General features: G+C 40.1%; 1 protein-coding gene across 1 annotated transcript; it reads right to left on the minus strand.

Annotated features, from left to right (window-relative positions):
• Positions 1-2403: 2403 nt before the first annotated feature.
• On the minus strand, positions 2404-10469 carry LOC126390339 (neuromedin-K receptor-like). The gene is made up of 5 exons (XM_050044606.1): positions 10047-10469; positions 8230-8418; positions 7875-8025; positions 3263-3459; positions 2404-3164 (listed from the first exon to the last, which is right to left on the minus strand). The coding sequence occupies exons 1-5, from the start codon at positions 10412-10414 to the stop codon at positions 2942-2944; spliced, it is 1128 nt and encodes a 375-aa protein (XP_049900563.1). The 5' UTR covers positions 10415-10469; the 3' UTR covers positions 2404-2941.
• Positions 10470-13504: the final 3035 nt, after the last annotated feature.

The following is a 13504-nucleotide window of genomic DNA, read 5'->3' on the forward strand; positions in this document are numbered from 1 at the left end:
CCTTGTCTTACCTCATTTGTGTTCCAGGACTGAGCTGTGAGCAAATTTTCATGACAATTGAAGCATTTTACAAAGTCATCAAATACAGGCTGGATCCCACCATAAATATATAACAGCTTTTTTCTTAACTTTCATTGCAAGTTAATTTCTGTAGAGAGAAATATGTCTGCAGTCCAGACAACTACCTGAGGAGGACACAAGTCCAAAGATTTAGATAAACCCTGCTCAGCAGATCTTTAAACAATGGTTATGAAATGCTGTTGACACATTCTATGTTACAGTGGCGATCATTTATAAGACATGCTTTTCAGCACATCAATAGACCGACACTACACTGAAACTGAACATGCAATTTGGTTGAGTTGCTGAGTTAAGGTACATGAGATTAATGCCACTTTTCCATAGTCACTAATACACCTAATAGACTGTAAAACCTGATACGGAGATTTAATGGTATCACCTATTGTTTCAGCAGTAGCAAATACATAAGTTTTTAGCAGACATCCCAACATGCAATGTTTCAGAGTTAAAACTCTTAGGAGATGCCTCTTTTTAAAGGTTTGAAGGAAACAGACATGATGAAAACATGTTTGTCTTTAATACATGTTAAATTAAGTCATGGTTGTTTACGTAAATAATGAAAACCATGATGAAGGTGGGTATTAAATTCAGTCCTTACTCTAGTGCCCAAGATAGACATTGACAGATGGAGCAGGTGGAGCAGGTGTCATGCTGATACTCTGGGCAAAGTGGCTTCAATAAGAGCAGCCGCAGCTATAGAGACGTAAAGATTCTAGTGTAGACTGAAGAACGGACTCCTTACTCTGTAAATGGTGTACATAATTGTAACCATACAAGTATCGATTGAACGTAAAATCTTAACTCTACTAAACTTGTTATCTCAAGTTCAGTGAACTTAACTGAACTGGCTTTACATTTTCAAACTTAATCTACATCATAACAAAACAATAAAACACAAATTCACCGTAATGGCTATATAATTTGAGTTTATGTGTTTGTGTCTGCATCAAAACATCATAATATTATAACACATACAACACTTATTATATACAAACAAACATAAAACAAAATTAAATAACAGTAACTAACAACAGTCCCAAACAAGTTAATTTTAAAATGGCACATGCTTTCTCCAACTAACAAAAATGACAGCAGCAAGCACTTGTGAATCAAGGGTTGCTTAATTTCGGAGAGTCACTATAATAGATTTAATGTTGGAAGAGCAGCATTAATACTGATGCTGCAGTTGCTGAAATCCACTGAGTGGTGGTCTGATGGCATTAAATACACCATGAATAGAGCATTTAATCAAATGTGTATACCACCATATTACATCACATCACACTTAGTGTAACATTAAACCAATGTGATAATAAAATTTTCAAAGCAGCTGAAAGTTGTTCGTGATGCTGACAAAGTATTTGGCAATATCTAAAAAATAATAATAAGTATAAAAAGATGTATGACAGCTGGATGAATATGAGCTCAGTGGGATATTTTACCAATAGATTTGTTTTAACATTTTGGCAAATTGGCACCATTGAAATTATGCTGATATAGACATAAGCAGTTACAGTTTGCAGTGTACCCATGGATGTAAAGACAACTATAACTGGAGTACTTTTATCCTCCTACTATTAAATGGAGAAACCTCTGTCCCTCCGTCCGTCCGTCTGTCATCATCCGTTTTCCTCCTCACTGCTTTGACCTATTTCTCTGAACTTGCACATAAGCTTTCATCTTGGTCATGTGCAGACAGCTACGATGCCATTTTTGCATTTTTCCCACATTTCTACTGTTTATATTCACGTTTTTTTTCCCACTACCCATTCATACTGTGAGCACCATTAGCAGCGCAAGCTACGCATGCACGGAGATCACTTGGAAAACACCTGCACTGGGACCACAGTTTGGCTGGGAAGCCTTTATCTCCAACACTTACGGATCGAAACCACTTGGAAAACACCTGCGCTCGGACCACAGTTTATGGCTGGGACATGCAATTTCAAGCACCAACACTTGCTGAAGACTAAGGTAATTATTTTACTGAACGAACGCGCGTCTGTGTCTGTGTGCGCGAGCCAGCCATTACGTATATTCACTTTACTGGCATTAACCTACAAACATTACAAACTAAACATTGCGCTGTGCACTTTGCACTATTTCTTTCATTCTTTCTCCGTGTTGCATGTGTATGTGTGTACCTGTGTGCCCGTGCACGGCCCCGCGCAGGCGCGTGCCTCCATGCCGTCAGCCAAAACTGTGCTCCATGTACACTGCTCAAAAAAATAAAGGGAACACTTAAACAACACAATGTAACTCCAAGTCAATCACACTTCTGTGAAATCAAACTGTCCACTTAAGAAGCAACACTGNTTTATTTTTTTGAGCAGTGTATTTTGCCATAAAGCATGTTTCTAAATACAGTGTGCATTGTTTGTCTTACAGTAACATTTATTACACAGTGCATTTACAGTGCTCTGATTTTGCATCTCCTCTAATACACTGTTTTTGATTTCTTATTCCTCTATACATAACACATCCCCGGGTATGGACTAGTATTGAATAAAACTCAAAAACTTGATGATTCCCAGGCAAGTTCTGCAGTTATAAATAACATCTTATTTCTATGATTTTTAAGGGTTAACAAGGGTTTATGAACATTATTCGTGATGAACATGTGAGATAATAATGTCCTTGGAAAGTGTAAGTCACACTGTATCTAAAACTATGTGTGTCATGTCCTGAATTGCCTCCGTGAGCTGTGTGTCACATCATCAGAGACACTATGCCCAGACTTCAAAACGTTTACCACACCCATCAGAGTTAATTAACACTATCAACAGTCCAATCAGCATTTCTCAGCTCAATATAATCTGTTAAAATAATCCTAGAGCTGGACTGCGTCCAGTCAAGACAACTAACTGTCTTTATTATTGAGCTCAGAGTTAAGTCTTGACCTACGTCCACGAGAACAAATGCTCTTGTCCTTGCTGAGGATGCTGGTGTCGACCCGAGAGAGAGTGCACATGCTGCTCTGGTGACCCGGTCGATGTCTTGTGTTTCGGAGCTCCATCTCATCGTAGCTTGACACCTGGACAAAGGGACACCAGCGGAAAGCCCGCTTGAAGCCGGCCCGGAACCTGCGCCCAAATCAACCCCTGACATGTAATCATGCTGCTGTGTACACATACAGTACATGTGTGTTTTGGGGATGTAGGGAAAACTTATTTGTACCCACCTGCTGTTGAGGCAGCAGTAGATGATGGGGTTGTACATGGTGGAGCTCATTGCCAGCCACAGCACTGACAGGTAGACCTGCTGGATGTACTTCCATCTGCTCAGATGCTTGTTTAGACCCGTCACAATGAAGTAGACGTGATAGGGGAGCCAGCAGAGGGCAAAGGTCACCACCACGATGATCATCATCTTCACCACCTGCAAGAGGAACAACACTAATAATATTAGCACGACAGCCATTGTATTAGAAACCTTTCCTCAGCATACAAACTGCAACAGTGCTGCTATCAAGCACAGGTGTACTGTTGACCATAACAAAGTGGAACACTGTAACCAATACGGATGTCATAATTCTCTACGGGTTTGTCACTACAAGGGATACATGCCTTTCACATACATATTAATTTGATACACTGCTAACATAAATATTTGGTTTAGTGGAACTTTGAATAATTCAGCTTTTTTCCACACTGACAGAAAACCAACATGTCCATGCTCTTCAACTATAGAAACATCAAATTAAGAAGGCAAACCGTGTTTGAAGCCATGGCGGCACATTATCTCTGAAGTAGAGGGTATATTGTCTGTTTTCCTTCATTCTGATCAAAATAAAGTTTCCATTCAAAGAGCCAAAAATGGCTGCCATACGAAGAGACGGAAAGGTCAGCGATGACACATCAGACCCAGCAGGTTCCAGGTAAGATGGATGAGAGAGCAGCATAGAACTCATCAGTGCGTTGCAGGACAATGCAGAGCTGTGGGGCATTAAAAGGAGTAGGAGGCTATGATATCATCAGCGAAGGCTCATCTGTTGGATGGAGATGAAAGCGCCTTCGTCAAATCTCCGGCCCAAATGGCATCTTGTCAGTGTGGGCTTTTGAATCAAGTGTGACATTGTCCTGACATTTATGAATCTCTTTTATCTCTCATGGCTCAATTTTGCCAGCAATCAGAGCCTCTGATGATTTATTTTCCTATAAAGGAAGGCCTGTCAATGGCAAAGCTGCACCTGTTGCTGCCCCTATTTCTGTATACTGAATGCATGTGTGTGTTTGTGGTGTAGCTTTTCAAGCTTTTGTTTTTTAGTTTACATTGATGCTCACTTCATTAAACTCGTTTTGCAGAATAAATTGAGTTTAATTAAAATTAAATTAATGAGTGCAATTTGGCCATTTTCAAAAAAAAAGTTGCAATATATGCTTTAAAAAAAAAAAAAAAATTAAAAAAATCCCAATCATCCTTAATCACCGGATACTTCCACAGCTTAACCTTTGTCCGTCTCTTTGAATAATCTGTCATGTTAACCGTTTATCAATAAATTGTACTCTTTAGTGTTAATCCCGGGGGCTGTCTTGATAGATGCACGTCATGACAGCTGTGATGACCTTAATCCCTCTTTAAACCAACCCTCACAGTTGCTGCTGCAAATCACACTGCACAGTCTAGCTGATGATGTCTAACTACAGTGGAACAAGTGCCTCTGCAACTCATGTTTGCAGAGGTCTTTATACTTAACCCACAAATGTGAAGACTGAGAAAACTAAGAAACTGAGAAAACTCTTACTGACTTGGAGTAAAAGGAGGCCACGTTTAAGAACAACAAAACTATTGAAACATCCATTTGCAAACTCTTATAGAACTTGTGCAGTATAATCCAAGTCTCATTTAAACAGCTGTATGCTCAGTATTTACCAAACATGCATTTTCACTAAAATCTTACTACTTCTGCATAAGAAGTCTCTCATCCGGAGGAGTAGCCTGCAAGCATGTGTGTTTGAGCTCTACTCAATGGAATGCACGATCAGAGTTCAATCGCAAAGAATTTCACATGTGGGAGTGTTATAAATAGTGAGGTTTTAGCAGGAATGAATGTGTTTGGAAAGTACTGAGCGTACGAATAGATAAATGAAAGTTGGATTATACTGCACGAGTTGTGTGAGAGTTTGCAAATGGACATTTTGATATAGTTTTGCTGTTGTTACATGTAGTCGGCCTTTTACTGCAATTTGTAGAAGAATACAAATGGTTGGCCTGTATGTTTCATGATCCACTATACTGTTTAATTGTTCTTGCTTCTCTTTTTTATTTTCTGTCCTATTGTGTTTTCAAAGACACGTTTTCTCTCTCTGTAATTACTCCTCCTGCTCATACTGGCCATGAAGGCTAACTGTTACTTGTTGTTACTGTTGTTTTATTGATTTTATTATCTTATGTTGTTGACATCAACCTGCAGAAGGGACTAAAGATGGAAATTAGCCATCGGCTATAATCTTGCATATTTACATGTATATGTTCATTAATATGTATTGTCCCTGTTTTAAATAAATAAACTCAACTCAACTCAATAAAAACAAAACATCAACAGCCATGCTCGACATCCTCTTGAATAATATCCCCCTCCCTGTCACAAAACATTTTTTTGAAGTAGATTATTTCTTGCTTTGTACATTATTCGTACTGTTTTACGTTCCATAAATTTCAATGTATGTGACTTTAAAAACGATGTGTTCCTGTTAGGGTTGGGATCCAGATCTAGTTCTTTTTTGGAACTGAGTCCAAAGTTCCGGTTCCGGAACCAGTTCCATCACATTTGGCATAACGGTTCCTGCAAACGGTTCCTAGATTGTTAAAAAAAACAAACAAACAAAAAAAAACGTCACGTGCATTTCCATTAGAGTGCGGCACGGGCCGCATATTTCTGTCCGAACCCGACCGAGCCCGACATTATCTAATCACTAAAGCACTGAATTTGTGTCACACAGTTGTCATGGTTACAGGCTATTTAACAGCCCGGGCGTGCGCCGTGGGTGCTCAGCTGAGGGGAGCGGTAGAAACAAACAGCCAGTGTGAGTGTGTGTGTGTGTGTGTGTGTGTGTTCTGTTCAGGTGTTGTCACGTAAATAACAGTGCCCAAGCATGACTGCATATAAGCATTTTTTTATTACATTGCTGTGGTTAATTTGAGGTAACAGTGTTACTGTAGAAATCAGAGAATCACTTTTTGTTGTTATATATTCTCAGGGAGATGATACAAGCTCTAAATCTGAAATACACACCACACACAAATGTGTATTTTCATCTAATTGTACTGTGCAACAGTTAGAATAAAGTTTTTGTATTTGTATGATTGCATTTGTGTTTATTATATACTTGTTTAAGTATAGCAAGTATAATGAATATAATGTAGGAATCGGTAAGAGGAATCGGTAAGGAATCGGACCGTTAAGAAGGAATCGGTAAGGAATCGGAATTGTTAAAATCCTAACGAGTCCCAACCCTAGTTCCTGTGCTCCCTATATCCAACATTAGGTACAGTCCTAATGGCTTTTTTGTAATAAATGTAATGTAGCTATATAAATTGTTTTTACAGGTGTTACCCCAGACCTCCACACAGTGATTAAGCTATGGCAAAACGAGTGAACAGTAGACTATATAGTGATTTATTTTTCCCATAACTGTAACGCTCCTCGCCAGCTTTCTCAGTTTTTGGATTCTTCGTTCACCAACGTGGCATGCAAGAAAATTAAAGTTTTCCTCATCCATTCAATGTGACATGGGGCAAGTAATTCATATACAAATGATGATTTTTGTTTGGCCGCATGTGCAGTGGTGGTAAGGTGAAAAACTACTTGAGATTTCCCTGACTGTCCTGTCTTTACCTTCCAGAGTTTTCCAACTAGCATGTCAGTGTCTGGTTAAACATAACAGGCTGATGTGAAGCTACATTTGTTATGCAACGTATCATGTTTGTTCGTCCATGGTTATATGATACTTTTTATTGAATTAGATAATAAAAGTGCAAAAAAAAGAAGATGAAAAAGATGATTAAGTGAATGCCTTTAATACCTGCATTGCAGTCACAACAGCTTTACATGTTACATATAACTGATCAAAGCTGTAACTGGTTCACAGTGTTCTGTCTCACTGCAGACCTGATTACATTTGTTTTGGTGCCTGTGTTTCACTTCCTACTCAATCAGCAGAGGACTTTCAAACATGTGGATTGTTAATGCTGTTGGAAACCTGTGTCCTTGCTCCAGGGGGATTGTAATGCAATAATAAAAAACAAAAATACATAAAAGTCTTTCTTTTTGTTTTTTGGTTAATGTTAAGGTTATGTTGTCATTTCTTTATTACTGTCTTTATTTTCTACAATAAGGGAGCCAATCTTTAAAACATTTTTTTTGTCATTAAGCCCTTATAACATTTAGCCTGTCTCTTTTCTGTAACATGTTCTCACAGCAGCCTATCAGCTGTCCTTAGACAAGTTAAAACTGTCTTGGTAGACTACTAGTTGAGTAGAAATGTATAATCATAGCTGCCAGTTACACATCATTTTGTTGTCCTATCATGAAAACCGTTAAAGAACGCTCTTAACTTTACATTTAAACCCCAGTTTAGACCAATGATTCTCGTCGAGACGAGTTGAAACAGGCAGCTACTTGTGATGCTCTGGTCTGCAACATTTCGTCTTGTCGCAAATCATTGGTCTGAACTGGGCTTAATGAGGCAAAACCTAATGTACATAAACACACCTGTTTGCTTCCCCTCCAAAGACACACAAACATAGTGCAAATAAAAAAATGTTAATGCATTAAATAAATGTGAGTTTACCTTCCTTTTAGCCCTGAGCTGTCCATGATAGTTATCAGATGAGTCTCCTGGGATCTCTCCTCCCCACAGAGTGATGCCCACGATGGTGTAAGTGATGCCCATCACCACTAGGGGCAGCACGTAGACCAGAACTGTAACTATGATATGATACCTGTGAAAGTGGAGAAACTCATCACCAGCATATATTTTAATTGGTGGGACAATGATGAACAATGACCTATCTGGAGTTAAAGACAGACACAACCAGATGACACACTGAGAAATACACATATAAGAGACTAGATTACAGCCAAGCTTTGCCATGATGATGAAGCCTGACATAAGCTAAAGGAAAGGGGTTCATCAGTGTTCTCACATGAGGGGGTCACCAGCCATTCGGGGCCAGGCCACGTAGCACAGGGTCCTCTGGGGCAGAGCTCGGGTGGTGGAGTAGTAGCAGAGAGGGAAGGCCAGAACTACGGCCAGACTCCAGATACAGACGATAACTCCCATAGTGGCCTTTGCCGACAGACGAGGCTTCAGGGGGTGGATGATGGCCATGTACCTACAGGTCAGAGGTCACAACATTAGCCTGGGCTATAACTTTATTTAAGATTTCAAACATGCAAAACATAACAGTTTCAGCACTTCATGCAAACCTGAACACAGCTAGCATTTTGCAAAAAAGGCTGATTTATTCACTATGCTGCTCTGATGAATATTTGTCTGAAGACAAGATCATCAAACATTTTATTTAGTATAAATTTGTTACATCCAGTCTGCTGAAGTTTGTCTTTTCTGTTACATTTTTGCTAACTTTTCCTTGTCAAATAAAGGCTTATAATGTTAATATTCTTTCCAACAAAGTCCTTCACCTCCCTGCATGTTTTATAACACTGAAATACTCACTCACAGTAGTGTATGAGCTGTCCTTACCAGACTTCTTACAATCACAAATGATTGTACTCTAAAACTATGCATTTGCATTTGGTTTTCTGTTGTTACAACTGAATATTAAAACACAGAAAAAACTAAAACTTTCTGAGATAATTAGGGTCATCACATGTACTGTATATGCAGCACTGTAGCAATCTTAATTTTAAAGATGGCTGAAAGCTTCAGTGTGTAAGATATAGGGGAATTTAGTGGCACCTAGTGGTGAGGAATGCATTTTGCAACCAGCTAAAACTTCTCCCATTTAGAATTTCTTCCCTCCTACACACCCCACATTTGCTGCTTTAACTTTCGCTCTTGTCCTGCAGCGTTTCCCCCAGGAAACACTGTCCCACTCTGTTAAACTATAACACTGACCAGCCATGTATCATGCCAACGTTAACGGATGGATTTTTTGCCAGTGTCTGACGCGGCAAGTCACTGACCAAGCACTGGATTTTGACACCTTCAGAGTGAGACCAGGTTGGCGAAAGTGTGAATGGCTGAATCTGGTGGCAGTGTCTAGTTTGTCCATTCTGGGCTACTGTAGAAACATAGTGGAGCAACATGGCAAGGTAACAAAAACACAGTTCTTATTTTCAGGTGATTAAACACTAAAGAAAACATACTTCTTATATTATATTTAATTTCTGCCGATATATCCCCCTACATTTTACACACTGGACCTTTAAATAATAAAGACTTTTAATGTAGGCAACTCTTACATAGGTAAACTCACTCAAGTTAATGCATTCATTAACCAAATTACTGTGAAACGTAAATTGTAAAATACCTTAGATAGGGTTTATACACATTTTCCATTTCAAATTTCCATACTTTCTGTACTACTTCCAGACTTCTCAGTAGATTTTTCAGATCATGTTTGACTTCTGAGTACAGATAACTGGATGTTCATTATGTAAACAAATACTTTTAAAATCCAACTGTTGAAAAAGTTATTGCCAGAAGATTGTAGCCAAGACCTGAAGTGTAACATACTGAATAAATAATATCATATTATTGCTTCCCCATATTTTTAAATCTCTATTATAAATAAGAACCGAAAAAAATTGTTGGAAAAAAGACAAATAATTTAACTTTCATGGCGTCTGTGCAGCCTTGAGTCCATGAAAACGACGATGGCATGGTTTCCTTGTGTTGAAAAGACATTTCGTTTACTTTTCTGATCATTACATATATCACTGCATTACTCAAATGTTCAATGATAACACTTAATGTATGGTATCATCTTCCTCATACCTGTCGAGGGCTATCGCGGTCATGGAGTAGATGCTGGCGAACACAGCGGTGACCGGGAAGAAGTTGTGAAACCTGCAGTACACCTCTCCAAAGTACCACTCTCCGTGCGTCGCGTAGATGAAGTTGACGAGCGTGTTGAACGCAGCCATCGACACATCAGCAAAAGCCAAGTTCAGCAGGAAATAGTTGGTGACGGTTCTCATCCGCTTGTGCGCCAGAATAATCCACATCACAATCAAGTTTCCGAAAACCGCCACCGCCAGCACCGTGCTGTACGCCACCGACCACAGCGCCACGCGCCACGCCGGCTGCACGAACTGGTTGGTCAGATTCCTGGTTGTGTTGGATTCATCCCGTCCAGAGGCCATTCCTCAAGTGTCCTCAGTCTGATCTGCTTTAGCCGGGCTGCTGGCAGGCGACATAAGTCACTGTGGCACCTCTGATGCGCAACATACGCGCCTGGTTAACATGTGACCAGAGAGACGGAGACAGAGAGAGAGAGTGGTGTTGATGCAGACAGTCTGTTATCACTCAGAGATGCTGTGGTGGGTAGATTGAGTCTTATAGCCTGGCACAATCCCTGATCAGATAAATCTATCAGAGGATGTCAAACTGATATGAGCATGACATGCAGGTTATTATAAAACAACATAGTTGAATTATATATAAAAAATAATTAGTAAAATAACAGAATCTGTCAAAAAATTGTAGTAAAGTAAAAAGTACAAGGTGCCATGTGAAGACAGTACCCAAGAAAAGTGCAAGTACCTCACATTTGTATTTGAATACAGTACTTAAGTAAATGTAATTAACTACATTTCACCAATTCACATGACCAATTTTATCCAAACAAGTTATAACAAGTTAATTCAACCTCCTCCACCCTGATGCTGATACAAATCTTATCAGCAGGATTGTGCTGTAGTCATTTCTTACAGCTCATGAGACTCTACTGTTAGTCTTCAAGTCAGGACTTCAACTTCAAAACTCTGGTAAATGTCAGTATCTTATGGAAAACATTGTTGCTACAAATCATCATAAAGTAGCACTACATAACATGAAATTGGGAAAAATTTGCTTCAGCGCTTGTTTTTTAGTACTGGCACTATCAGCTTAATCATCTGAATTATTGATTTTATCCTACCAACTTTTATACGTCTTTTCTTATATTCACTTTGATCTGTATTTGCTTGTTTGTTTCTTTGTGAGACTATACACAGATCAGCCAAAACATCAAAACCACTGACAGGTGAAGTGAACAACATTGACCATCTTGTTACAACGCAATGTTCTGTTGGGAAACCTTGGGTTCTGACATTCCTGTGGTTGCCACCTGACACGCTCCACCCACTGAAACACCAGTGCAGAGCAGCTACCCGCCATTATGGCAACCGCACCCCTCAGTAGCAGTGGCCCCCCAGCAGGACAATGCACCATGCCACACCACAAAACGTGACAAAGAGCTCAAGGCATCAACCTGGCCTGCAAATTCCCCAGATCCCCATCTGATCAAACATCTGTGGGACATGCTGGTGCAGCACCTCACATCATACAGGACTCAAAAGATCTGAAGCTAACATCCTGGTGCCAGACACTATAGGACACCCTCCAGAGGTCCTGTGTCCATGTCTGGACATGTCAGAGCCAAGTCCGGTCCAAGGAGCACCCAATGTGGATCGAGGGTGCCTCTGGGGTAACAGCATGTCCCTCAAATGTTCGAACAGGTTGGGATCTGGGGTATTTGGAGGCCAGGTCGATGCCTTGAGCTCTTTGTCCCACTCTATGGGTCATGCCTGAGCAGTTTTTGTGATGTGACATGGTGAGCTGTCCTGCTGGGGGATCACTGCCATCGATAAGTGCCATTGTCTGCAGCGGTGCTCGGGTAGGTTGTGCCCCCCCCCCGTGCTAAAGTGCCCTCCTGGGAGCCAAAACGCGCGCTAAACTGCCCTTTTGTTTTCTTTTCGCCCCTGCCCTTCAAAAAGTCTATGCACGCCACTGGCCAGGACCCAAGGTTTCCCAGCAGAACATTGCCATTTTTATCCAAACAAGTTACATTAAGTGCATTCAGCCTCCTCTGACGCTGATACAAATCTGATCAACAGGTTCATGCTGTGGTCATTTCTTACAGCCCGAGTTCAAAACTCTGTTAAATGTCCAAACCGTTTCATTCCAAAGGGTCATGCATTAGAGCTGTGTGAAGCCTTGGATGACTGTGAGTATATGGTTAATCCTTCATAGCCGTGCCATCAGAAAAAAAAAAAGCTCCAGAATTTTATGTAGGTTGGTCTCTATTATGTAACCATAAGCTCAAAACAGATCAAGTGTAAAGGCCATTAAGTGACAGACATAAGGAAATGGCTTGTGATGACATGACTCTCCTGGTTCAGGCAAAGAACATTTAATTCAAAGACGTCTCTTTGTTTCATCTCCAAAATCATCCACATATTTTCTCCAGAACATCCAGATTGTTTTTAATGGTAATTTTCAATCACATTATTTTTAATGCAAATTAAAGAGGACCAAAATTAAAATTAATTTGTCAAAATAGTGGTTACACTGTGTTGTAAACTAAACTGAGGGCAGTGAAGGTATCTCCTTCCTCTCAGAGAAAATACCCAGTTAGCATCTGTTTCTGCTGCTGGGTTCAACTGCCAATTGGATTAAAGTGCACCTGCTGTGCTTGTTTTTATGAGCTGTACTGTATAATGTGCTGTTTCATGTCTACATTGTCTGGTCTGGCTTTAATAGTTTGGCATCCCCCACAAAAAATAGGACATGGAAATAGACTGATTGATTCTGAGTTCATGGCTCAGTCTCTTCAGTGCACACAAACACATACAAAGATTTGCACACTTGAAAAAAAAAAAAAAAGACCACAAGAAGGTCAGACAGTCTGTTTCCTCTCAGCAAGACCTCATTACCCAGAGGCCACCTCTTTTGGGCCACTCCCTGTCTCAAATGTCACTGTTCAAACCTCTCCCACACACGCCCTGTTCCCCCATACTAAAAAGGTCGCAAGCTATTAGGTAACACTTGATAATATCATTAGCTGCATCAAAAATTCTTTTTCCTCTGTTTCATATGAATAATTCAGGCATCATTTAATCACTAGGGAGGGACCAGCAGGGAGGATGAGAGCAGCTCTTTGTCTGGTGTCTGATCTGTACGTAACGGGATGAAGTCTGATTCGTGTAAAGCAAATTACAGTGAAACTGACTGACGTGAAGAGTTTGATACAGTCAACACAATCCTGTGGAGAAAAGCAAACTTGGAAAGATGTTTCATGTCTTTAAAGACATCACCAGCTGTGTATAAATGTGGACGACATTCAATCAGTCCTTTCAGTGCTTCTATAGCAACACATACACCTCTGGCAGTCGTCAAGGTTGGCTGCTTGCATGTCGGAGGAGAGGCTATACTGTTCCTTAGATGAGACACGAGATGTGACTATTCAGATT

The sequence above is a fragment of the Epinephelus moara genome, chromosome 5, assembly GCF_006386435.1.
Source record: "Epinephelus moara isolate mb chromosome 5, YSFRI_EMoa_1.0, whole genome shotgun sequence".
NCBI classification, from domain to species: domain Eukaryota; kingdom Metazoa; phylum Chordata; class Actinopteri; order Perciformes; family Serranidae; genus Epinephelus; species Epinephelus moara.

Bases quoted from the DNA above. Each gene is read 5' to 3' on its own strand.
- LOC126390339 (XM_050044606.1), bottom strand. From the start codon at position 10,414: ATGGCCTCTGGACGGGATGAATCCAACACAACCAGGAATCTGACCAAC. The intron at 8,419-10,046 runs GTATGAGGAAGA...TCTGACCTGTAG, and splicing joins ACCGCGATAGCCCTCGACAG to GTACATGGCCATCATCCACC. The intron at 3,460-7,874 runs GTAAACTCACAT...TTCCTCTTGCAG, and splicing joins AGCTCAGGGCTAAAAGGAAG to GTGGTGAAGATGATGATCAT.